The 27,304-nt window shown below is 47.6% G+C and overlaps 1 protein-coding gene across 14 annotated transcripts in view; it reads right to left on the bottom strand.

Annotated features, from left to right (window-relative positions):
* ELAVL2 (ELAV like RNA binding protein 2) overlaps positions 1–27,304 on the bottom strand; it is a 159,898-nt gene that overhangs the window by 121,631 nt on the left and 10,963 nt on the right. The window contains exon 1 of one of the 14 annotated variants that reach the window (XM_028712039.2): positions 11,126–11,471. The exons of 7 other annotated variants lie outside the window; for them this stretch is intronic. Coding sequence is in view for 1 of the 7 variants with exons in the window: in XM_028712037.2 (XP_028567870.2) it covers positions 5,612–5,635 (24 nt within the window). In the remaining 6 variants the exon portion in view is untranslated. Of the gene's footprint in view, positions 1–4,576; positions 4,798–5,611; positions 5,775–11,125; positions 11,472–27,304 lie in introns of those variants that run through there. 6 more of the 14 variants (XM_028712032.2, XM_077921014.1, XM_028712030.2 and 3 more) reach the window with 6 other exon arrangements.

The raw sequence follows: 27,304 nt of genomic DNA, 5'->3' as shown, positions 1-27,304 counted from the left end.
TTTTTTAGCTGGGCGGGGGGGATAATATGACAGAAATGAAGTTAAATACCCCTTACCAATCACCTCATATTGTTTATTTTAGTTTGCTGGTGTTCTCCGTTTTTGTTTTAAATTTCACCTTTGACCACTTCTGCCATCCGAAACATAAACCTACCATTTATTTTAAGCTGCTTGGGGGTACTCCTGCTGTCAGTAAACTATTACAGTGGTAACTCTACTTACGAACATGATCCGTTCCAGGGTGCCGTTCGCACCCTGAAAAGTACATTAGTAGAGTGTCACTACTGCGCATGCGCAAAGCGCACCTATCGCTTCTGCACATGTGTGAAGCGCGCAGATCGCTTCTGCGAGTGCAACGAACCCAGAGGTAAACACTTCCAGGTTTGCTGCGTTCATAACCTGAAAGTTACATAACCAGAGCGGTACGTAACAAGAGGTATGACTGTATTTGAATCCCAGAAACAGGGTAGAGGCACATACTTCAGTTTTGTGGGATACACTTTGAGGTTTCTTGTTTTACTAGAACCCCAAAACAGAGTCAGCGGCAAAAGACACGCTAAAGAATTCAGAGCTCGGGAATTTGTGTTGAATACCGGAACTGAGCCCCAACCTTTCTTAACAACTTGTGAGGAAAGGGGTCATTTTGTCAGGTGTTGTTTTAAAACTGGGAGTCAGAATCTGGGCCTGAATCCGCAGCAAAGTACCCGGAGATTGTCCAATAGGCAAACAGAGCAAAAGGCACTGGGTTCACAAGAACACCAAGATGACCAATTCTGGTTCAGCTTTGCAAATGGAATGCAACTTTTTGTGCATGAATAAAAGTTTGGCAGCTCGCAAATTGGAGTTACTGCTTCGTTTCAGGGGCAGATCTTATCAGTTCAAGGTTTCTGTGTACATAACCTTGGGAACTTTCAATTCCTTGTCCTGTTCCCCATATGTATTAAGTCCCCACGTTGCACTTAAACAGACACACAAGTTCCTCCCCCCCCCTTTGAATTATCTGCCTCTATTCTCTACCTCTTCTCTGAGAGCCAAAGGTCCACCTTAATTTTAGTAATACAGGCTTGGTGTGGGCAGAAGGCAGATTTGTGTCTACTGGCAATTTCCTCCTCTTCAAATCCAGCTCCGACTGCTTGCTTTCTTTGCAACGTGGCATTTTCAATTTCTGCTCACTGCCAAGCCAATAACCTCTCCTCTGTGATTCATTTCTCTAAAGCAAGGCTGTAGGAGTGGTTGAGGGTAATGAGTCAAACTCTCAGCAGTAGACGTTAACAAAGTTGAGCCACTTGCTTCAACCAGTTGAAAGGCAAAAGAAGATGTCAGCCGGCTATTTCCCCATTTATATTGGGAAAATAAAGATTCCATTCCTCTGGCTCTGCAAATTGACACATTACTCATCATGCTCTCGCTTGTACATTACGGTTAATTATGAAAGCAAGCTCAGATTACTTTATACAGGCACCCAAGTGCTATTTTTCTAGAAAAAGAGGTGCCGGAACTCACCCCTTGTTCTCTTATAATGGCAATGGCACCCACCTGAGAAGTGCTGGAATCGAGTTCCGGCTTGAAGGCATCCCATAAATTGTGCCAGTAGCTCTGCTTAAGATGCCTCTTACCAACAGAAGAGAGCCTTTCTTACAGGACTTGTCATTCGAAAGGTTCCCCTTCTTACTTGAAATGCAAGCCGCACTCCATAATCTTGCTTGCAGGGCAGGCCAAACGCAACCCTCCAACCTTATTGTGGTCTGCCAGCTTGACAATACCGCCCACAGGCGGCAGAAAACAACATTTCCTGGAAGACTCCCAATGCACGGTGCTGGGCTGAATTTCGGTCTTGCAAGCGACAAGTAATGAAACCCGGTTCTGGAGCTTGCTCCGAGTTTAACCTTTAGCGGCTCAAATGCTGTGAACACTGCTCAATATAAATACTCTTATACCACCACTTTCCTAAAATCAAAGATACATGATGGGATGGTTTAAACAGCAAGCGTTGACCACGACAAAGCAGTTTGAGGGGATTTTTTTTGCAATATAAAATTATGAAACCCTAATAAACTGGCTAAAGTTACTCTTCTGCACACTAGATCAGCGTTTCCCAAACTTAGATCGCCAGCTGTTTTTGGACTACAATCCCCATCATCCTTGGCCACTGGTCCTGCTAGCTAGGGATGATGGCAGTTGTAGTCCAAAAAACAGCTGGAGACCTAAGTTTGGGAAACACTGCTCCAATGCCAAAGTTTGTGGGAAATGAGAGTCCAGATTTCCAGGAATATCCCTCCCCTTGCAAAGAATTACTTTAAAGCAATGATGGGGAATGTGTGGCCCACCAGATGTTGTCAGACTCATCAGTCCCTGCCAGCCTGGCCAATGGGCAGTTCAAATTCGAATCCAGAAACATCTTCAAGGCCCAAGTTTCCCACTCCTAATTTAAAGCTACAGAGGAAGTCTATCCTGAGGGAAATATGCTGGCTGAAGTGATATAAATTTAATGGAAGTGTGCTATGTGTCACGAGAGAAGCAGATGTGACATAAAAGTTTGGGTGGGTGGGTGTGTTTTCACATTCATCCCCGACTACCATTTCTTACCAGTTAGCCAAGAACAGGCATGAAGACCTTTGGGCTTCCAGCTGTTAATGAGCAACTCCCAGCACCCCTGGCTATTGGATATGCCAGCTACGGTCAAGAGCTGTAGTCCAGGAACATCTGGATGATCAGATGTTGCTGTCATAGAGGAAGAGTGGTGCTTTAAAGAAGACTTGCCTCATCAGCTGCACAATCTGACGGATGCTAAATAATCCTCACTGCTTTCAATGAAATTTAAGCCCCAGCCAGAAAGGCAAATGAGGAAGGAAGGTGAAGTTGTTCTCCAAAACTTTTGGTGAGCTGTTCTCCGGAGCTAACGAACAATGTCAATTCAGATCAACAGAACTTGACTTTAGAATATGCCCCATTAACTATTCAGTTTTGGAAAGGACAACACCAGTTTTGTGGCCAAGCATTTAAACACAGCCCTCCTGCAGACTTGAGAAGACACTAACTTTCCCATGCAAGCGCGTTCACTCAAATATTGCCTCCAATCCAAGACTCTAGCAAACCTCATCTCTTTGTGATCTTAAGCCATCTGCCCCTCCTGAACTCTACTTCCAATTATGCTGAATGGTTTTCAGCTGTACTGAAAGAAACCTGCATATTTCCCATACCCAAACCAGAAGACCTGAGAAAGCCCCAGTCTCAAAAGGTCTAACTACAATAATTTCCCCCTAAAAGGAAATTAAAGCTCTGCATCTGCAGCCTTTAGCAAGCTTCTAACATCAGTAAGGACTGAAAGTCAATGTGGATTTCTGGAGTAATTTCAGCAAGATGGCACATAGGAATAGTACACTTGCCTCTCTAGAAGCAAATGTGTGCAGCCACATGCACAGGGAGAATTTGCCTCTACCTGAAAGAAAAAAGGGGGGAAACTCCCCCCCCCCCCCGAAAGTTCAGCTCTTATTTTAAAAGAATACCCAAGTCTTTTGATGGAAGGAAAAATCTGCACACGGAATTTTAAACCTGCTCCTGACTTTCAATATTGTGATCGGCGAGCACGACAAGCAGTAGGATGACTTGGGATTTTTCAAGCATGTCTCCTCAGAAGGAAGCCCCACTGACGCTTATCTCCAAGCTCAAGGTTGCAACCTTAATGTCATTAAGAATTGCACTGAATACATTAAACAACTTCATCCTCAAGGTTCTGAGTCAAACAGCAGTTAATAATAGCTAATGTTGACTATTAGCTGCTTTGCTTTGATTCCCGATAGCAAAAAATAATAATCATTAAGTTGTTGCAAAGGGCCTATGGGGCAGCACGCAGAGAGCTGTTCACACAAGAGTGCAATCTGACCGGCTAAAGCCTCCTCTTTGAAGTTTAGAGTGCACCTCCTTGAGCTCTCATTCCAGCTTTGCCCAACGTGCTGATGAATATATATATATATACAATTCTGGAAATCTGAAATACTTGGGTTTCCACATACTGTAATGCCAACACAGCATTCTGAACGGGGGAGAATCAGGAATTCTGCACGTACAGAGAACGCTGCCTTTCACAAAGTGGAGACTATTGGTTTTCTTTCTCTACAATAACTGGCACCAGCTCTGCAGAATTTCTGGCAAAAGCTTCCAGTCCTACTTGGAAGTTGCAAAGGGGTTAGACCTGGGATTTTCCACGTGCAAAGCATGCACTCTTACCAAAGATTTACAGCCCTTCCTGGAATATGTGCAAATGAACATATGCCCTCTGGTTTGCATACCAGCTTACAACTCTGGCACTCCCAGAAGCCACACGTTCACACGAAATCCTGATTTTCAAATGCACCTTTACCCAAGCCACTAGCAAAGAGAACGACCTTCACCAAGAGAAAGAAAAAGAAACAGAAACTTATAAATCGCCATCCCATTCTCCACCCCTCCCCAACCCACCAACACGCCCCCTAGGAAACAAAAGGGGGGGACCAGCCGTTCATAGTTCAACACAAACAGGCTTGTTGGCTAGCTGGAAAGAAATGAAAAATTAACTTCCCGAGGATAAAGAGCTAACCTGACCAAGGTCAAAAAAGGCGACGGTCTTCTTCCGACGTTTCTGGCTCCCTTCCGAAGGAACCCTGCGGAGGACGCAGGGCGGCGCGCGCGCACCTGCCTTTACCCTACCGCAGCCAACTGCTTGCAGCTGCGGCCTCCTCACCTCACACCTGCGCGCGCGCGCGCTGCTAAGGAGGGAAGGGAGGTTGCTAATCAGAGGCGCCAAGCGCGCCCTCGGAACCCCGCGCGCGACCACTCCAGCCCCTGGGCTGCGCTCCTCCGCCCCGCCTTTCCTCCACGTGCAACCCCAGGAAGGGCGCAAATGCAGCGCAGGCGACTCCCTGCAACCGGAGACCTGTTACTTTCGCACCAACGTTGAAAATCGCCCCCATTTTGCAAACCCGACGACAGCCCCGCGGCTACTACGAGAGAGGAAGAAGAAAAAGCATTGCCTGAGCAAGGTCTCCTTTGCAACGACTTTTTGACCTCCCTATTTAAGTTCTCCTAGCCAGGCAGCCGTTGCAAGCTGTCTCCGGGAGGCCCCGCCGAGCTCAACACGGCCTGCTCTCCAGAAACTGCACAGTTATAATGGGACCGTATGTGCAAGTTAACGCGAGGTCGGTGGGGCTTTTCGTTTCGAAGAAACGCTGTCCATTAACACCTGCATCTGACCAGATCCGGATGGAGTTACGCACTGCACGGAACCTTGCGGACTTGGTTTAGATTTCGCGTCTGCAAACGGTCGGACGCCACTGCAATGCCAGCGGCGTTTTCCAAATTAAGTACGACATAAACCTATATGCATGGTTATGCAGAAGTCACATCAGCCTTACTCTCCGGTAGACGTCGAGGATTGCAAACTAAAACCGCGTACCTAACGCATACTGCTTTGGAAGGCCTACTGAAAGAAGCGAGGTGTCTTTGCAAGTGCGCACAGGATTGGCCTAAAATCCTGTTTCGCTTTCAGTACAGATAAATAGCTTGCATGTCGATATACAAAAAAAAAAACCCTGCCTCTTAAAAAGCAACCCAAGACTTATTGCAATATACTAACTTTGCAGTGTCTGCTAGCGGTCATCACAGCCGGTCGTGCACCCTTGCAGAAATAAAATAAAATCTGGCCTCCGGCGTTTTTAGTGCAAGAATACTCTCGGTGCAAGCGAGCAACGTCCTAGCACAGAACTCCAGTCGGGCGCCGGCGGGAAAAATAAAATAAATGAACGGCCCCCTGGAGCAGTTTTTGAGTGACAACAGGGGGTGCTCTCGAAGTGCGCCTGCGCCACAGTGGGGAAGGCGGGCTCAATCCAACCCCAAGTTAAGCTCCATATTTAAGCTTGAAAGACAGGTTGTGGGGGGCGGGTTGGAGTCCCCCCCCCTTAATGTAGGAATTAGGAGACCCTTAGCTCTGGACCTAGTGCAACAGCAGCTCCATTTCGAGAGCCTAATGTGATGCTCTAATTTCTGGAAGCCTTGGCGCCGAGTTTATTTCTGCTGATGCCCAAGACGACCATTGATATCACAGGCTCGTCCAATGGGTGGGACGCAGCCAGCTTCCAGCCTGATGCCCCCAAGTCCTCAGTTTCTCCCCCCTGCAACTTGCTGCGCTCCAGATGTTAAGACGCCAACTCCCATCAGCTCCAGCTAGGATGATCAATGTTCAGGGATGATGGGAGTTGTAAGTCCCAAAGTTAGTGGGGGGAGATGCGCCAGGTTGGGGGGGGGGGGGGGGGAACTGCCCAATTCTATGCACGCTTGCTAGAAAATAAATCCTGCTGAAATTAATGGTGTCAGATGGTGAATATGGTCGTGGGCTTGCTTGGAAACAATTCCCTTTGTTTTCCATAGGAATTAATTGCACATGGCAACAGTGTAATAAATAAAATCAATGGCTTTACTTCTGGGAGAAGGTGGAATAGGATCGGGCTGTTAGAAGGCGATCCGAAGCTCGGGGGGTGCCAACTTGAATGAAATATTGGGGGGACAAGGTAAGCTCCGCCCCACAGAATCAATCACATGACAAGGACACCATTTGAATGGCAATGTCCATCACAACTTTTAGAAGACCTCTAAAGGCCGCCCTGTATGGGGAAGGTTTTAATGTTTGACGTTTTATTATGTGTTTATATTTTGCTGGAAGCCACCCAGAGTGGCTGGGGGAACCCAGCCAGATGGGCGGGGTATCAATAATAATAATAATTACTACTACTGTACTACTACTACTATTAGGGACCGGCCCCCTGAAATACTTTATTGGGGGGACCTCGGCCCCTAGGAGTTGGCTCCTATGCTAAGCTCACAGCCATACATACTTGGAGGAAAATAGTTCCGAGTTACATGGCGCTTACTCGCAGTTGTAGGTGCGGAGGGTTACAGCCATGCAACAATATGCGCAATTATTAGGAAGCCAACCCCGTTGGAACTACTGTAATGCGGCCCAATCCTAGGTATGCAGGCGCGGTGGGCACAAGTCCCACTAAACTCATTAGCACCGACTTCCAAGTGCACAGAATCGGGCTGCGCGGCTGTATAACCGAACGGTTGGTACAATTTAGTGTGCACACTTCTTTGGGAGTAAAGCGCCCTTGAACTCGACGAGACTTCCTTCAGCTTAAGCACGGGAAGCCAGTAAGCAGCTAGTCCTGCTTTGGAAGCCGTCGTCCTACAGCTCAAGTCAATGACTCCGGAGTAAACTGTGTTGAACGAGCGCCTTTTTGGCTGTAATCCACCAAGCCTCTTAACTCTGCAGAACATCTCGTGAAAGATTAATGGGAGACTATGGAGCTACGTGAAGGGAAATCGTTGGTGGCTCTCGTCCATAAAGCACTTAAGCCGTCATGCCAAGATTCGCCGGTCTGAACAAAAGAGGGGGGCGGGTTGCAGGCATCCTGCCTTAAAAACATGTTTAGCTTTCAGCTGCCTTAAGTGCTTTCTAGATAGGTGTGGTCATGGCCCTGTGCGCAGTCTTTCTCACCAGCGACTTCTAAGGAGTTGGAAAAGGCGTTTGACTGTCTTCAAGGGCATTGGAGGGGCATTGTGGAGACCTCCGATTACGGAACAGCAGCGCCCCTCAGGTCCAGAAAGCAGGAGCCGAACTGCAGCCTCGACGCCCCCCCCCCTCTCTCCAAGGACCGCCTGCCCCACCGAGTTCAGTGGGGTCTGGCCCTCCACGGAAAAGGATGGCAGGCTCGCTTGGGCGAAGGCAGCTGCTCGGGCTGGCTCCTTTGGGGGTCAACGGGCCTAAAGCTCGGTTGAAATGCAAGAAGGGCCGGATTAAGTGGCTTCAGGATCGCGCGCGCGCTCCCAGCCAGCTGGACCGCACCTAGAGCGCGCCGCCGGCACAGGAAATCACGGGAGACAAATTCAGAAGGGCAGCTTTGTAGCGATTCAATAAATCGGCAGCAGCTCTCGTAAACGCGGAACGACCGAGTCGTGCCCTCGAGGCAGCTCTAAATCCCACCGACTACACCAGCATTATTTGCTACCGGCATCCGCCATACATAGCTTGACCTTCACCAGACAATTAGGTGGCATTGCTCGCACCTGCCCCCCTAGCGGAGTCCTTCCTTCCTCTGCCAGGAGGCTGATCTCCTTCACCTGCAGCCTTGCGCAGGGGAGGTTTAGCCGGCGCAGAGCCGGGATGGAAGCTCCCTTAAAGCGGCGCGCCCTTGAAGCCCCCGAGACGCGCTCAGCGCAGGCCTACAGCCCGGTTTTACTAGGCAGAGCTGCTTCGGAGTCACCTTGGCCATCTTACTCCCCAAAGCAGAGCTTCTTCTGTTGGGTGGTGGAGAGAGGAGGGCAGATAAGGTCCGCCTGGCTTCTTGGGGAGGGAGGGGGTCTACCCAGAGGCCATCTGCTCCCACCCACCACAGAAAAAGAAGCAAGTAGCTCCTTAGGAAGCTGCCTCGCCCAGGCAGTCTGCCATGGGTCCCATCTTGGCCAGTGTTGCTCAGATTGACAGGTAGCGGCTTTCCAGAGTTTCAGACACGCCCGACCTCCTGATGAAGGGCTTGAACGGGGAACTTTCGAGCGTGCAAAACATTTGCCCTATAGCACTTGGCCTTCTTCCGTAGCATATATAAGCTTTCCACGTTTTTACTGCAACTACTGATGGTGACTACCCGTCTCCCAACCAGCTGTATTGGGGTGGTTGTAGCCCCAGTACTCCAAATATTAACTACGCTCGGTTGTAAGTGCCAACGGTCACGCTGAGCTTGGATTCTATACCTCTCTCTCTCTCTCAAAAAGCGTGCCTTCCACAAAGAGAGCAGCTCAACTTTCCAGCGTTGAGTGCCTAGCAATGTCACTTTGCAGCGTGGCCTGAGAAGGAGAGATTTAAAAGCCAGCCGAGCTGGCGCAGGGAGACGAAAAACCAAGCGGTTTTTGCGGGGGGGGGGGAGGGCACCACCAACACGAAGCACGTTCCAAACCCCTCCAGAAGAAGGTTCCTTATTACACTGAGCCTCGTTTAAAGTAAGAAGGGCGGAGAGACCCTCTTGGGAAATCTGACGCTGCCAAACCCCTCAGCCACTTGCTCCAGATGAGTCCCACTAACGTCTCCCCCATTGGCGCGGCCAGAGCTTTGAACACTGCAGCCTTGCGCGCGCCTGAGCGCATCCCGAGGCTGTGCAGGGCGAATAAAACGTCGTCTGATATTCTGAGCAATATCTGTTAAGCAGGCTCCAAGGCATGCAAGGGGTGTGCTTCAGAAATATAACATACTGACTCTACCTGGGTTTCTCTCTCTAGCTCTACGTAGTCGCCCCCGCAAAAAAAAAAAAAAAACCACCACACCACAAAAACTCACCCACCCTGAAGGCAGCTGGTTAAAAAACACAACCCCCCAAACCCCACCACCCTTCAATTGTTAATTAAATCTCGGCGCTTCGATCCCAATTTCCTTTGCTGCCCAGTTGGAACAAACCAAAGGGGAAACAGGGCGCCCAGGCTACCGATTTGCTCAGAGTGATAGAGCTCTACCGTTAAATGCTTCCCGGAAGCGAAATAGGTGGATACATACATACATACACATACACACATACACACATAGCAACGTGCTGGGCATAAATTAAGCTACAACGGCAAGCCGGAGCCGCTCCTAGCCGAAATCCAAGGCCCCGGGGCGAGCCTGCGGCCACTCACACATGACCAAAAAACGACACACACACAGAGAGAAAGAGAGACTGCCACAATCTCGTCGCCCCATGTCCCCCACCTTTTGCCACCAACTTCTTCCATGCAATATTCAAGGACGCGGAGGGAGTGGTGTGTGTGTGTCCTTCATTAAACCATAGGAGCAGACGCTTTCTCCCCCAAATGCTGACACCAGGCGAAACGAGAGCGGGCTGGGGACTACGAACGCCTCGCCTCCTCTCCAGCATGGTATCAGTTTCACAATAGGAGGGGACTGTGGGAGGACTGTCTCGTCGCCCGGCTGACTCTACGCTTCCTCGCCTTCAGGGGACCGATTTCTGGTTCCTGGGCTCTCGAGCTGGCCGCCCTCGCAGCCGCAGTTTCAGGACCAAGGACAGCGACGCGAGGAAACGCTTCGCTCTCCGCCCAAGCAAGGTACGCGAGCCGGGCTGCCGGCGAGGACGTCTTTCGGCTGCATCAAGAGCTGAAGCATCTTTCTCTCTCTCCCTCGCCCCCCCCCCAACTCACCACCCTTCTCAGCTTCCTCAGAACAAAGAAAATCGTGTCTCCCCGATATAAAAGCGGAACTCTCCCTGCAGAGCGCTATAATCGTCATTGGAAGGTTCTTTAAAAGTCTGGTTCTCCCACCCTGCTGCCACCTCCCCATTTTAACACACACAGAATATATATATATCCTGGCACATCTCCAGACAGCAGATCTGACAGCTAACACACACCAGGATCTGCAAAATTTCGCCAATATCAAGCTACTGCTTCTCCCATCTCGTCTCTTGTCTGCTGTGTGTGCGCGCCTCTGTCTCTCCTACCCACCCACCTCCCCGCCGCCGCCGTTTCCACCTTCTCTTTCTTTCCAAGCCACCCAATGCTATTTGGCTAATGCAATTACAGCGGCGAGCTTATCCCGTCTGATCTGCAAACGCCGGGTTTAAGCTCCTCAAAGCGATGCTCATTCCACTCATTCATCCTCATGCCCTGTGTGTTGGGTACTTTCCGCTGGTCCAACGCGAGAGACGCGTTTCACCATCAGAGGTGGTTTGTTTTGTTTTTTGTTGTTTTTTTTAAAAGACTGTGAACTTTACACCTCCAGCTAAGCTCCAGCGTTTTGCTCCCTGTGAGCACCTAGTTGCCTAAACGCAAGTAATAGACATATATAACGTATATCATCCTCTACCAACTGCTCTATCTCATGCAGATATTTCTACAACGGTGCAGCGGGTCTCTAACCCTATTAGCAGGGGGCACCAAGCGCTGAAAACCGAGCACAGAAGAAGTGTGTGTGCGGTAAACTTAATTGTCTACGACTTTTGGTCCTCCTCCCTCTGTGGGCGAGGTAGCCACCCTAAGGGTTAGCAGAGACACGAAACAGCAAGAGTAATAAATAATAATAATAATATAGTAACAAAAAAGCGCAACTTACCTTTCTCGCTTCAGTTTTGAAAAAGAAAAAGAAAAAAGAAAAAAAGGGGGAAAAGGTAGCGGTGTCCCAATAAAGATGAGTAAGAAGCAAAAGGGGGAAGGTCTCACGACAACACCCAAAACCTAAATTGCGGACAGTTGTACACAGAAGAAAATAAAAAATGGAGGGAGGGGGGCGGAGAAACGTAAAAGAAGATTGAAATATATATATATATATATTGTTATTATTAAAAGCTGCTTTCTTTCTCCGCTCCCACAGCGCGGGAAGAAATATGGGAAGGGGGGGATGAAAAAATAAAGAAAGGGGGAAGAACTTAAAAAAATAAGGAGCGTGGCAAGAGCGAAGGTTCCCCTGTTACAACACAACTAAACAGAAAAAGGGGGGGAGGGGAGGAGAAATAAAAGGTAGGAACAAAGGAAAGAAGGGATGAAAGGAGGGTTTCCTAAAAGGCTGCCTCCCTCTCTCTGCCTCCTTCGCTCTAGCAGCTCCCAATCGAAGTGGGCTGCTGCATCTCTTTAAGTGAGAACAGGCACGAGGGGGGAGGACGCCTTAAATGGGAGGCGAAGTGGAGCACAGATTTATAGGAACCGTATCACCCGGCGCTCCTCTGCTTCCGCACGAGGGTGCGCGCCTATGTGTCTCTGCAGCCGCGCCAGGCTCTCCCACCTATCCCGAGTGCCACGCGCGGAAGTATACGCCGGAGCCAGGGACAGCTGAGCTTGCTCGCAGGCCTTGCGGAGCCCCCGATTGGTCCGGCAGGCTCCGGCAGGCACCGCCCCGGCGGAGAGGCTGCTCCGGATTGGCCGCAGGGCCGTGTCACTCCGGAGGGCTCAATGGAGTCCCGTTTCAAGGGTGCGTTGCGCCGAGCAGGGCAGGCAAGGCAGAGAGAGAGAGAGAGATAGGGGAGAGGCAGCGCAGGAAGCGAGCAGCGCAGGATTTGAGCGAAGTTGCCTCTCCTCCCCTTGTCCTTCTCTTGCACAGCACCCGCCCTCCCTTTCTGTCTGTCTTTCTGTCTCCTTGGGAGAGGAACTTCCACACGCCAGACGAAATGCAAGACGTTGGCAATGCTTGCCACATATTTTTTGCAACAGCAGGCTGGAGCACTGCTCGATCGGCTGGGTTTAGGTCGGATGCTGCTGCCACGATTCTTTAGACGGAGGAAGGAGGTCTGGTCTAACCCTCTTTTGGGAGTAGGCACCTCTCTCTTACACACACAAACACAGCGATACACAATTATACGTTCCCCACCCCCTCCAGTACACACGGTCTGCCACTATGTAGGTCAGCCAACTGAAGAGAAGGAAGCAAGGAAGCACACCTTGAAGACTTGTAGGGACTTGTGTTCACCGGGAGAACACAAAATTCTTTCTTTAAAAGGGGGGGGGGGAGCAGCTCCATCCCAACTGCAGAGTCTTTTGCATCTGCCATGCGTTTTCATTTCACAGGGCGTCTACCGGTCTTCCCTTTGAGGAGGAAGAAGCCTGTTAAGATGAATCTGCCCCCCTCCCAGGCTGCCTAAGAAGCGTTTCTCAGGGTCCTGCCTCCCACCTCCTGCCCTCAACTTCCCTCCTGTCCAGGAAAGTTGCTCGCCATCCCTTCCAAGATGCTCTCCTAAGCTGCTAGGGCGGAGGGAGAGGTGCTGATGATGGTGGTGGCGGGGGTGGGGAAAAGCAAATATCAGGGGCGTAGCGTGGGTTGTCAGCACCCAGGACAAGGCAAGTAATTTGCGCCCCCTATCCATGGATTTGCGCCCCCTAACCCGTGGATTTGCGCCCCCTAACCCTAACCCCCAGATGTTGCGCCCGGTGCGGCCGGCCCCCCGCACTCCTACGCTACGCCACTGCAAATACTCTCCCCCCCCCCCACCTCCACTCGCCCTCCTTGCCGATTGTTCTGACTTAATTCTGTTTGAGAATGGTTTTTTTCCTTCTGCCTCCCCCGGTGGGTGCACCGCAGCAGCTTTCCGTGCCTTTGCCCTTCCGTGTCCTTCTCTTGTACTTCAATCTCTCTCTCGCTCTCTCTCCAATCGGAAATGCTTTCTAGACTATATTTGGTGGGAGAGGGAAAGAGGAAGGGGCGAACCGCTACGTGTAACATCTAAGCACTCTATGCCCCCGGGGGAGGCGGTATTATGTGCCCATCCCTCTCCCCCCCCCCCAACCGAAGTACAAGCGAACATTTTGCATGTGGAGAGGAGTGCCAGAAAGTAGGTAGGGACCGTGAGATTAATGTTAATTTGGGACCCCCGGGAGCGTGTCCTTAAGTGTTTACAAGGGATGAAAGGGACGGATGCCAGAGCCGTCGGTTATCCGACTGTTTGGTCCCTACAATATCAGGATTCAATCGACGTCAGATGGAGTGTGTGTGTGTGTGTGTGTGTGTTCATTTCTACACCGCCTAGCCGCCTTCAGGTGAACTGAAATGGGCGCTTCATCCTCAAACGAACCCTTCCCCTTGGGCTGAAGTTGGTACTGTGAAGCATTGGGATAACGCTAGTTGCTTAAATGGTGTCTGCCTCTTTGGGGAATGTGGGATGGGATGGATCCTGAAACCCTAAAACAGAAGAGGTGGGGGAGGGAGAAACAGAACAGTGCTGTCTTTATGACTGATGCCTTAGTTAAGTTTTAAAAGTATACCCACCTCGACGATGAACGTGGGGTTACATTTCCAACGTTGGTGTCCCGTAAAACACCAGGACTTTTTGTTTGTTGCTTTTGAAATTTCAGATGTGGGCTCTGCCTAATTATGACCACCTTTGTTTCACTAGTGATGCCATCATTAGAACAAGAAAGCCAGGCTGTTTTTTGTTCCCTTTAACACTCTAGCCATGTGTTATAGACACGCCCCTCATTCAGGAGCATCTCTTGATGAAGCCAGATTATTATATGTCAAATCGGCGTTTGAAGGACGAGTTGGGGTGGAGGAGGAGGAAGAATGGAGAGCAGCGGCAACCTGGACTATTGATAGGCTGAAAGAAGTAAGACAAAACTCTCTTTGGAGTTGCCTAAGTGACTAACTTCGGGGGGAGATGTTTTAAGGGGAGAGTTGGCAGCCTTGGAGAAGAAAGGAAGGAGAGTAACCTTGCGAAATGCCAGAGCTGATTAAAACGTGCAGCAAAGTGGCATTCTGTCTTCAGTGGAATCGATTAAAAACAATACTCTTGCTAAGTTTTCAAAAGCAGCTGCTCTAGAGAAATCCCTCGAAGGTGTGTATCTTCTCTCTCTCTCTCTCTCTGTTTTAACTTAAGAAATGGGGTTTCGTCAACTTTCCCCAAGGACTACCAGGAGATTCTAGAAGAAGATGGCACATGCCAACCTTGTACACAGTGCAAATGCCATGTTAACCGCTAGTTTGAACTCATTTCTTTTCTTTTCTTTTCTTTTCTTTTTAAATGCACCCGTAAGTTTACAAACACTTAGCAAGGTAGCAAGTGAAATTAAGCAGAAGTTCTCAACCATCAGGCTGACCCGAAGGCTTACCGCCGGGTCCCTCTCCTGTCCCATTCCTGTTTAGGCAAAAGATGGCCCTCATCTTTTTTGTTTTGTTTTAATCTTTTGATTTTTTAAAACTTTGCAGAAGAAACCACATTTCCGACATCAACGTTTGACACATAACACAAAGAAATAAAGAGACTCTCTTTCTGGTTACACAGCTGCTTTTTCTACGTAAGAACACAGCGACAAAAGAAAAACACACACAACTGTGCTCTTCAAAAATAACAGCACCATCACTTTTCGGACGCGGGCAACATAATTTTTAGAGTTGAGTAGGTCCTGCTAACACCCAGTCACACGCAAACCAAACTCAATAATTTAGGATCTTAGCAATTTCAAGAAAACAACAACAACAACAAATAAACAAGTTGTTTTTAACGCGCCTGCCCGGGAAGGTACATTTCATGTGGCAGAAGAACACTTTTTGGGGGGCTGGACTGGGTGGGGAAAGCAAAGGAACCATCCCCAAATCTAGGAAATCTCTTAATCTCTAGTTTCCACTCTAAAACTAAAGTTGGGGAGTTTTAGGACCATGGACAGAGGCGCCCAACGCGTCTTAGCCAAAGCAGCTCACTTCTTTCGCCTTGCTTTCTCAGCCATCTCCCACGGTCGGCGAACGAGGAAGTCACACAGCAGCTAAGAGCCAAGTTTAAACACACACAAACTCTCTTTTAGAAAACCGCTGTTTCACAAGAGCCGTAAAGAGCGTCGCTTAGAAAGAGAGGCTCGCTTGTCCACGCTCAAACAGGGAGCGGGGACGGGAAGGGGACTTCAGCAGAAAAAAATATATATCTGAGATGTAACTGTCTATTCCGTTTGGAAAACATGTTATCTCAAGGCGATAGTGCTGCCCATGTGTAAAATTGTGCGAGTTGAGAGATCGGTCTTGAAAAGAGCTTCCTTTTGAAAGGGCTCTCATAAGGTCATGTTTACTGGACGTGCTCCCTAAACGCAAAGGAAGTATATAATAAACGAGAGGGCTCCAGCGCACGAAATGGTCTAGGCGTTGCTTAATTCAACACACTGCCTCCTGCAACTTCTCTCTCTCTCTCTCTCTCTCTCTCTCTCTCTCTCTCTCTCTCTCTCTCTCTTAACTGGAGAGAGAAAGTCTTGCTTCTTTCCTTGTTGCAAAATAGCCACCGAACGGGCCTCAAGCTTCAACTGACTCACTTGTTCCGACGCTCCGTTTCAGTTCCTTTCAGTGGACGCCTGTTTTCGGAGTGTCTTTGGAGCGCCACTTGGGCTCCGCACTTCCTTGGGGATAAACCAGTGCTGACTTCCGAGTAGACACCGACAGGATGTTGCTACTTGGAAGGAAGTCCCGCTGACACGAAAGCTTGCAGCCTTAAGCCTCTTGAGTCCAACTGAACCCAATGAAGATTTCTTCCAAATCATACACGTGTTGTGTGCGTGTGTGAAACATATATACAGTATATATATCTCACGCCTAGACTCGCGCTGCACATGTTGGCAGCAAGTTTAGGAGTTGCGAGCCTGACTAAGCAACACTTCTTCTTCTTTAAAAAAATAAATTAATTAAAATGATGATGATGATGATGCAGCCTGAATACAAATGAGCTTTCTTCTCCCCCCACATACAACCCCCGTGAATGTTTGGTATGTACAAAGGCAGTTGCGAAGAAGGGGTTGCTTTTAAAAAATTATTCTTTCCGGGCAAGGGCACGAGCAATCTCTTAACTTCTTGAAAGGGAAGATAAATGATCGTTATTTGGATTCAGATTGGAGGAAGCCATCTGCTTGCTTTCTCGTTGTTATCCCTCGCCCATTTGCTAGGTTGTGTTTTTTTTTAAGGGTGTGGGGGAGGGAGACGGGGGAGTTTCTGGCTTGCTGCTTGTGGGCAGGGGGGTCCCTTTCCTCCTACACCCCCCCCCCCGCTTCTCTGGAACTTGAGCGCGGATACATGGCGCAAAGCCATGCCTATCAGCCAGGCGATCATTCCCATCTCTTTTCTCTCCCCTTCTCCCTCTCCCTCCCTTAGTCTCTTTCACTCTGCAACCCCCCGCACCTCGACCCAGCCACCCAGCCACCCTCCCCCTTTTGTGCTCGGATCAAACGCCCCGCACAACAGAGAAAGTGACAGCAGCAGGCCAGGGTAACAAAGCCACAGTTTGTACCGAAAGACAGACCGGGGCCCGGAGAGACACGGCGGCGAGAGAAACAGCTGTCTTATCAGCGCGCTGCAGAGATGGAGATGGCTCTAGAGGTCTTCGACAGATAATCACTTGAATGGGGCGGCGGGCTGAGCAGGGATGGAGCGGGGGGGGGGGGAGAGAAGGATGAAGGGAGGCGAGCTTGCAATGCGCCAAACTTTCGCCTCCACAAGGCCAGCCCGGTGCTGTAAGGGAGCAAGCAGCAAGCACAGACCCAGCTGCGTTCTGCTCTGGCAAATAAAGACATAAAGCCCTCCCCACCACCAAATTTATGCTTACACGCACCTGCTGCGCTGTATTCCAGCGGGTTGGGCTAGATGACCCCCCGATTCTACAATTCTATGAAATTAAGAAGTTGAGATGTGAGGTGGGTAGGTGGGGTTAGAGAGCACGTTGCTGGCAGGACACTTAAAGGGCACGTATATTGTGCAATGCCTTTCCACTTGCAAAGAGAGAAGCGGCTCCCGCGAGCCTTGATTCGGGAGAGAGAGAGAGAGAGAGAGAGAGAGAGTCAAGAAGCCAATATTCCATGTCCTTAAATGGCCCCTGGATTAGGCATGGAATAGCGGGATCTCGTGTTCTGCTGGAGACAGGAGTCCCTCGTCGCAAGAAAATTCATCTTCACAACTGCACTGTGAGTCCACGCACAGCATCATTCCTTTGAAAGACAAATGGGGACTGCATGTTGGGTGTGCACGTGTGCTAATGCAGTTTATCTAAATAAAAGGCCTCAATAAGTTTAGGTGTTGTGTTGTGTTGAAGATGGCTTCTCTCCCCGTACCGCACAGAGACACAGACACTTCATCTCCCAGGGATCATAAATTTGCCAACTCCTCTCTGAAGGTGGGGGGGGGAGAGAGAGAGAGAGAGCCTGACTAATGAGCTTTGGAATAATTACTGAATTGGTGTAAGAAAAAATGAGCCATATGTTTGTGTAAGCAACAAATCCTGTTGGAAAGGCTAATGGTGTCAAGGACTCGGCTCTTCCCTGCTTTAGCAGGGAAACGGGCTCCTGTTGAAATGAGACTTTGTTTATGTAGTTGAAGATGGAAAGGCTGGAGAGAGTGGTCTAGCAGGTGAAAGTTGCCGCTGCAAATCTCAGCCCCTTCCCTAATACATGGGACAGCCACCAGCAAGTTCCTTTTTCTCAGACAATGTACCTTGCAATGGAGGGAGAATAGTAACAAGGCCTTACAGGCTTATTGTTAAGATTGCTGAGATACACTTTTCAAAATTTAGAACAGAAAATATTTTATGGTTAGGCAGCCAGCATAGCTGGGGATTTCATAGGATTTATTTTATCTCTTAATGTCTTCACTTAAATTTCTAAATGGACACAACCAGCCTTTTATGACTTGTTCACTAATCTGGTCACTCTAGACCTGTGTTTCCCAAACTTGGGTCTCCAGCTGTTTTTGGACTACAATTCCCATCATCCCTGATCACTGGTCTTGCCAGGTAGGGATGATGGGAGTTGTAGTTCAAAAACAGCTGCAGACCCAAGTTTGGGAAACACTGGTCTAGTTATATATTTATGTATATAAAACATCTGGTCAGTGTGTTTGTACACTGGCTTCCTACTACCATTGGCCCTACAAGCATGGGCAGAAGTCAGGGATGATGGGAACTGTGGTTCAGGAATGTCTGGAGAGCCAAACGTTAGCCACCCCTTCTCTAAAAATACACGAGGCAGCAAATAGCAATAAGTCAAAGCATGCAATAAAACAGAATGCCTAAAAAATACCAAATAGCAGAACACGCCTACACAAAGTACAAAGCAGATTTTCAAACAACCAGGTATCTTCAGCCAGTAAAACCATTCAGCTCAGCTGCTTGAAAACCATTTGTGGCTCCAAAGTCCTCCTATACAGTGGTACCTCGGGTTACATACACTTCAGGTTACATACGCTTCAGGTTACAGACACTGCTAACCCAGAAATAGTACCTAAGGTTAAGAACTTTGCTTCAGAACAGTAATCATGCTCCGGTGGCACAGCAGCAGCAGGAGGTCCCATTAGCTAAAGTGGTGCTTCAGGTTAAGAACAGTTTGAGGTTAAGAACGGACCTCCGGAACGAATTAAGTACTTAACCCGAGGTACCACTGTACTGAAAGGATGTTCCCATCCAGTCATCCAGTGGAAATCCATTTAAATGGGGGCCAGACCAGCCTCCTGTTGGATAGAGTTCCAGAGGCTGCGTACGGCCAGTGAAAAGGTCCTCTTTGTGGTTTCAGCTAGGCATACTTCTGCAGATGCTGGGATATACTGATGAGCTGAAAGAAAGTGTGCACCATGCGTCACAAAGCATTTGGCTCCTGCTTTGGTGCCTGTGGTTTACTGGGTGCAGGCAGAGTTGATACCAGAAGATGAAATCCCAGCAGTGGGTTTCATAGCAAATGCTGGGGAGCCATTGGCCCAGGTGTCTAAGCAAGCAGCCATGTAATTTGTGCAACGTTGTCATTTGCACCAAACGGCATAGTCCTGCATTTTTGGGCCCACTTTGGATAGCACTACTCAGCTTAAGGGCATAGCAAACAATAGGTGACTTCTGTCAAGTCTGGATCAGAATCAATAAGAACATTCACAGTTACCATTTTGTTTTCCTAATATTCCACCAGCGGGGGTGGGGGACCAGACATGCTCCATGTTTGCCATTAGTAAAGGGGGTAAAGGGGACCCCTGACCATTAGGTCCAGTCGTGACCGACTCTGGGGTTGCGGTGCTCATCTCGCTTTACTGGCCGAGGGAGCCGGTGTACAGCTTCTGGGTCATGTGGCCAGCATGACTAAGCCGCTTCTGGTGAACCAGAGCAGCACACGGAAACGCTGTTTACCTTCCCGCCGGAGCGGTACCTATTTATCTACTTGCACTTTGACATGCTTTTGAACTGCTAGGTTGGCAGGAGCAGGGACTGAGCAACGGGAGCTCACCCCGTCGTGGGGATTCAAACCGCTGACCTTCTGATCGGCAAGTCCTAGGCTCTGTGGTTTAACCCACAGTGCCACCCGCGTCCCATGTTTGCCATTAGCCTGTGTCAAATAATGTGCACCCAAGACAGGGAACAGGTGGCTGTAGCTGAGGTATCTATCTCACTTTCCGCAGCATCAATAAGCTCCCAGAACTATTTGCAGAGGAAATAAAGGAAAAGATAATCGCCTGTCCACAAATGAGTAGATACCAATATTTATTTACAGAGCGACAGTAACTTCAAACAGCATGATATGTAAGTCTAATTTGCTTGCTTTTTATGCTGTTTGATGCATGCTCTTTGGCGCTAACTGACTTGTATACCAAGGGTGGAACGCTCATTTGTTACAATTGGCTGTGGCCTCCAGAGCAGCTGTAGCTCAGTTTTCGCTGTAGCAAGGTAGTTGCCTGCTCAGCATGCAAAAGTTTCCAGGTTCAATCTTTAGCACAGGCATAGGCAAACCTGGCCCTCCAGATGTTTTGGGACTACAACTCCCACCATCCCTAGCTAACAGGACCAGTCATCAGGAATGATGGGGGTTGTAGTCCTAAAACATCTGGAGGGCCAAGTTTGCCTATGTCTGCTTCGGGTAGGAGTGGAAAAGATTTCAGCCTGGTACCTTGGAGAGCTACTGTGAGTCCGGATGTAGACAATACTGAACCAGATAAACCCATGGTTTAACTCAATATAAGACGGTTTCAGAAAACAACAAATAATTACCCTAAGATGTGACAGTAAACCCAAGCTACAACAGATTTTTGATAATAATGATGATAGTAAACACACACACACATACACACACACACACACATACATATATAAAGAAGTGCTGCACAACCATTGTCAATTATATGGTTACCATTGCTTGTTGCTGTTCATTAACACTGCAGATCAGTATGAGAACTCAATAATAATAATAATAATAATAATAATAATAATAATAATAATAATTTATTTACGGTATACTCGGCCCATCTGGCTGGGCTTCCCCAGCCGCTCTGGGCGGCTTCCAACAAAATATTAAAATACAGTATTGCATCAAACACTACAAGCTTCCCTAAACATACTCATACTGAAACATTCTGAGCATTCTAGCAAGTAAACTCTATGACTCTGAATTATATGTACCAACTGGGCAAAGCTCTTCCAAGAAGGATTAGGGAGAAGCGAGGAGGAATGATAACTATTGGAAAGATTAGCATGCACCTATGATATGAAAAGTTAAAACCAGCCACACAAGCACTTTATTATCACGAGCATGAGTTTTATGTTTTCATGCAATTATCTAAAGGAGAAGAGTGTGTATTGTGCTAAAAGATCTCTCCTCTGCTGTAATTGTTCTGCTAATGATACAGAGCTGTAAAATAATGGCTATTGCCTATTGATAGTTACTACCTTAATTTTTTTTTAAAAAAGCTTCCACGTTCCTTATATTTGGAGCACTGTGTAATTATATGTTAAGGTAATAAGATCACATGCATAAGAGACAGATTTATACTGTGGACTGGGACATATTTAAAGTACACTCAAAATAACGTTAGGAACAAAAGTTATGATTTTGCAGCCTGATCTGAGAGAGCACAATGGGATGGTTTGCCTGCTTATCCGGCCAAAAGTCCAAATAACCTTTCCTCCCAATTACATATATACATGACTGCATCCGATCATCACTTCTGGTGACAACATATGGCATTCATACTGTTTTTATTATCTGTTAGTGTATCTGAGAACTGTAGGCTCAGTCAGATTAGAGCAGTAGCGGTATTTGTGGAACAACTGTATGACCTTTTGGAAGCAAATATCATTTTTGTAAATATACAAAAGATGAAGAATACTTGGCATTTATAGAGTTCGTTTGAAGTGTCCAAAGTGCTTTGCACATATTATGTAGCTACGGGCCTGTAAAGTAGGCCTGTAAACTAGGCAACAAGGGGAATCATGCAGATTAATGAGCAGAAGGTAAGCTGGACCATGGTTTGATAACCCACCGCGCAGTTCCCACCCTGAAGCAAGGAAGGGATGGTCCTGGAGGAACGACTCCCTGGAAATCATATATAAGCTGCTCTTTGGAAATATAGTGGAGTAGAAGAGTAAGCCTGTTTTGTCATTAAGTGCTATATGAATTCCATAGAAGCACAGAATCACAGTGTTAATTAATTAAGCATCTTAAAAAGCAGAGACATCACCTTGCCGACAAAGGTCTGGATAGTTAAAGCTATGGTTTTCCCAGTAGTGATGTATGGAAGTGAGAGCTGGACCATAAAGAAGGCTGATCGCTGAAGAATTGATGCTTTTGAATTATGGTGCTGGAGAAGACTCTGGAGAGTCCCATGAACTGCAAGAAAATCAAACCTATCCATTCTGAAGGAAATCAGCCCTGAGTGCTCACTGAAAGGACAGATCCTGAAGCTGAGGCTCCAATACTTTGGCCACCTCATGAGAAGAGAAGACTCCCTGGAAAAGACCCTGATGTTGAGAAAGATGGAGGGCACAAGGAGAAGGGGACGACAGAGGACGAGATGGTTGGACAGTGTTCTCGAAGCTACCAGCATGAGTTTGACAAAACTGTGGGAGGCAGTGGAAGACAGGAGTGGCTGGCGTGCTCTGGTCCATGGGGTCACGAAGAGTCGGACATGACTAAACGACTAAACAACAACAAGAGCAAAATGTATGATAATTGTTAACAACATATATAAATTTAAAAAAGTGTTTAGGAAAATACAAAGAAATCCCCAGCTCTATAGAACCAGAGCTGTGGACACCCCATCTTGGAGTGGAGAAATTGTTCAGGGGAGGACTAAATTTATCCAGGGAGCAGAAGAAATTCTTTGACAGTTTCTCAAGGCAGGAGCTCACCAAGAGCTGTGTCACATGCAGCTTCCTATCCCCTTTCCCTCCAAGTTTATTTTGAAGTCCCTATTGTGAGTGGTAGTTAACAACAACAGCTGAGTTGGCAAGCTGGCCACCATTTTGCCTCCTTTATTGTCCTCTGGACCTAGCCTTGTGGATAGAGGGAATGGTGCCAGGCAAAGATCTGGAGAAAATTCATCAGAGGGGCTTTCCTTTTGGTAGGAGGGCGAAAGAAAGCAAAATAGCAATTAACTTCTGCAAGATAATTTATGGTACTTCAGTTAACAATTGTAAAAAAAAAAAGGGGTAATAACGAATTAAGAAGGAGGCAGTTTACCAAAAATGAAAAGAGAACTGTGCAGAGGATGAAGGAAGTCAACTGGAAGAAAAGAAGAACGGAAATATGGTATATATATATATATATATATATGTATATGTATATATATATAGTTCATTATCTGTTCTGTATAAGTTTTCCTACCTATGGATTATTTGTATTCCTTTGTTTTCCATTTGTTTCTTGTTGTTGTTTTGTCTGTTGCTGTTGTTGTTGTTTGTTTTTCTTTTGATTATGCAGTTTTACAAGTGTGGGTGCATATGTTGAAAATAAACTCATATAAACTCAATAAATAAATAAATAAATAATAAAAATAAAGAAAGCGAAATAAACAACCCTCATACTTTTTCATTAGCTAATAACAAACAAACAAAACCCTTCAGCTTTCTTCCTAGTGTATTTTGAGTAAATTTGAATATTTACTTGGGAGCATGTTTGGCAAGGATGTCTCTCTCACAGCATTTTCAAGTATGTACCGGTAGTTTTTAAAATATGGCAGTTGGGCTGTTTCACCCTCGCAGTAATGATAGCTTTTCCATAAGATGCTTTCTGGCATCAAGGCTGTAAAGTCTGCTTAAACTCACTTCAGTGAAACAGTTTTATTTAGCTATATTCCTATGCATGTTTACCGAAAAGTCTCACCAAGTTGAATGCATCCTACTCCCAAGGAACTATGGTTATAATTAAACTCCCTTACGCCTGCGCCTGAAATTAGTGCACTCACGCAATGCTAAATAAATGCATTTAGTTTACCTTTTGGATTTTGCAGCAAATCAGTTCAGGTTGATACCCAGAGAGTGCAACAAAACTTCCACTGATTATGTTTTTTAAAAAAATGGCTTTCTGCAGTCACCTTGCATGTTTGTTTGCTTTGCACCTTGTCCATATTGATTTCTGGGTTTGGGTTACTCAAATTCTAGGGATCCTACAGAAAAATATATTTCCCCTTTGCAGTTGTAAACCAGTCTCTGTTACATGACGTTCACACCCACCTCCACAAACTGAGTGTGGGTAATCAATAATCTGTTGAAAGTGAATGTGATGCCTTTGTCCAAAAACATTTTTATTCAAGACTATTTATTGTGTCCCCTTAGCTCATTCGAAGAATCATCTCAAGATCAGATTGGGCAGCTCCAGATTAATTTTGTTTCTGAACACAATTTTTCAACAAGCACTGACTCTGCATTCATCATCTGAGGCCCTTCTCTATGTGACTCCTCCTTGAGAGGTCTGGAGGGTGGCAACACGAGAATGGGGCCTTCTCTGTATTGGCACCCTGTTTGTGGAATGTTTTCCTCAGGAAAGTTCACCTGGCACCTTCATTATATATTTTTTGGCGCCAGGTGAAAATGTTCCACTCAGTGCTATTTTTCTAGAAAAAGAGGTGCTGAAACACACCATGAACACCTCCCTCCTTCTCTTCCTAGTCTGGAAACCTTTAACAACTACCTGAAGTGTAATAACTGAACTTAAGCGACTGAAGGTTGAAAGAAACTATGCATTTACTTCCTTGTTTGGAAGCCTATAACATCCATTCGATCATGCTTCCTCAACCTCGGCCCTCTAGATGTTTTTGAGACTACAGTTCCCATCATCCCTGACCACTGGTCCTGCTAGCTAGGGATCATGGGAGTTGTAGGCCAAAAACATCTGAGCGCCGAGGTTGAGGAAGCCTGCATTAGATTTAATACAATTGTTAATAAGTTCACTGTTTCCTGAAATAACATTACCACCTGATACAGCCTTTGTTTTATCCACTTTGTTCTATAAAATAAATATTTCTTATTGGTTCACGTTTGGCCTGAATCTCCAATTATCTAAGATTTCCCTCACACAAAATCCAAAAGATAACCGGTGGTGGTTAAAATATACTTAATAGGAGTCATGCAGAGTAATGGGTTCCTCACACAGCCCTTCTGATCAGGGGAGCCTAGTTAGGATACAAACAACCATGTTTTGCTTTATTTTTCCTTGAGGGTCTTTGAATGCTGAGAGGGTTTTCCTGTGAGAGGAAGACTTATTATTATTATTATTATTATTATTATTATTATTATTATTATTATTTATACCCCGCCCATCTGGCTGTTTTCCCCCAGCCACTCTGGGCAGCTCCCAATAGAATATTAAAAACGCAATAAAACATCATACACTAAAAACTTCCCTAAACAGGGCTGCTTTTAGTTGTCTTCTAAAAGTCAGCTGGTTGTTTACTTCCTTGACATCTGATGGGAGGGTGTTCCACAGGGCAGCCAGCACCACCAAGAAGGCCCTCTGCCTGGTTCCCTGTAACCTCATTTCTCGCAGTGAGGGAACCGCCAGAAGGCCCTCAACGCTGGACCTCAGTGTCCAGGCAGAACGATGAGGGTGGAGACGCTCCTTCAGGTATATTGGGCTGAGGCCGTTTAGGGCTTTAAAGGTCAGTGCCAACACTTTGAATTGTGCTCAGAAATGTACTGGGAGCCAATGAAGGTCTTTCAGTACCAGTGTTATGTGGTCCCTTATAGACGTGTGTCCCTCACTGCTGGGTGTGCATGTTGTGGAAAGGGCCGGTCGTTATTTAGTGAGCCTGAGATGCTCTTGAGGACCAATGTGATTTGAAACACTGAGCGGGTGAGGGAAGGAGCTCCTCCAGGCTCCTGTATTCTGAATTGCCAACCTACGGTGTTGTCTTGCAAAATGCATGCTTTCCCCACTTTCTGCCAAACTCAGCACGCCGGTCGTGATGTGGCTGTTGCCATGCACGAGAGCACATCCCTGGAATAAATCCTTCCTTTCCAAAATAGAAGAGCGGTCTTGTCACACAACTAATACAGCTTGTCTCCTGGTAAAGGGGTGTGTGGGGAGAGACGGGGTGGTGGAGGAAATCCGCTGACAGCCCTGCTTTTACAGATCTCCTTGACAGGCAATCTTGGGCTTATGAAAAGGTAATGCAGCATTAGCAAGCCCGAAGCAGAAAGGTGTAAGATAAATGGCACAGCCCAGTGGTGTAACTCGCGTAGAGTACAGTAGGCATCTGAGAAGTGGGATGGCAGCATAAAGACTCATGCGAGGCTTGCATGTTATATATAAAGTGCAGAGGGAAGTTGTTTTGATTAGATTTTTTTTTTTAACAAGTGCCGCAAATATTTGGAAAGGCATTACATTCCAGGAGATATCTGGATCTTTCTCTGTGTTAAAAGGTAAAGGTAAAAGTACCCCTGACCGTTAAGTCCAGTCGCAGACAATTCTGGGGTTGTGGCGCTCATCTTGCTTTATTGGCCGAGGGAGCCAGTATACAGCTTCCGGGTCATGTGGCCAGCATGACTAAGCCGCTTCTGGCGAACCAGAGCAGCACACGGAAACGCCGTTTCCCTTCCCTCTGGAGCGGTACCTATTTATCTCCTTGCACTTTGATGTGCTTTCTAACTGCTAGGTTGGCAGGAGCTGGGACCGAACAACGGGAGCTCACCCTGTCATGGGGATTCGAACCGCCAACCTTCTGATTGGCAAGCCCTAGGCTCTATGGTTTAACACACAGTGCCACCTGCATCCCATTTCTCTACATTAGTTCTATTAAATTAAGATGATGTAGTAATTCCTACCTCACGTGGCTTTTAACCACTGCAGATATGAGCTACACCAAGGTCAAGGACCGTCAGGCAGCTGCTAGTGCCCCAGAAGTGCCCACTGCTTCTGCCACCTGTCCTGCGTCCCCTGTGCCAAAAGGCCAAGTTTACAAGCCATCCTTTGAAATCCCCCATTACATCTTTTGTTATGCTTTGTTGGGTACTTCCAGGGCATTGTGGGAAATTTAAAATGGCAGCTCACAGCTTCCCACTGCTGCCCCTGTGGAAGCCCTCAGTATGGGGTCCACCAGCCAGCGGTGGAGCAAGCTGACTGGGCGCCTGAGGCGGCGCGCACGCCCTGTGCCCAGGGGCGGGGCCAGCCACTCGCGGGGGCAGGGCCAGCTGGGGTGAGACGCTCTGTGGGGCCTCTGAGCAGTCTGCCTGCCTCCTCCCACTCAGCCGCCCTACAGCTCTACAGCTGAGGGGGAGGTGGCGGGTAGACCGTTTGGGCAATGTGGAGCCTGTGGGCACCAAAGCCGCCGTGTCACTCCCAGGAGAGATGTGTGGCTCGGGCATGCTGCAGGCCCTGCAGTGAGTGCCGCCCGCCATTTTGTCTGTGTGGACACCCGGGGTGAGCTGCCCCTACCACACACCCCTTCCTCCACCCCTGAATAGGACACAGCCCCAACAACTGTTTTCAGTGCCACTGCCAAATCTTAGTTCACCACCAGACTTTAACTTTTCCCCCAGGAAGGATCCAATCGCATACCTAGAAATGTAGGTTTATTTGAAGTGGTTTAAAGTTGCAACAAACC

Source organism: Podarcis muralis, chromosome 17 (genome assembly GCF_964188315.1).
Source record: "Podarcis muralis chromosome 17, rPodMur119.hap1.1, whole genome shotgun sequence".
NCBI classification, from domain to species: domain Eukaryota; kingdom Metazoa; phylum Chordata; class Lepidosauria; order Squamata; family Lacertidae; genus Podarcis; species Podarcis muralis.
Note: the sequence above shows the minus strand (reverse complement) of the source record. Positions and strands in the feature narration are given on the sequence as shown.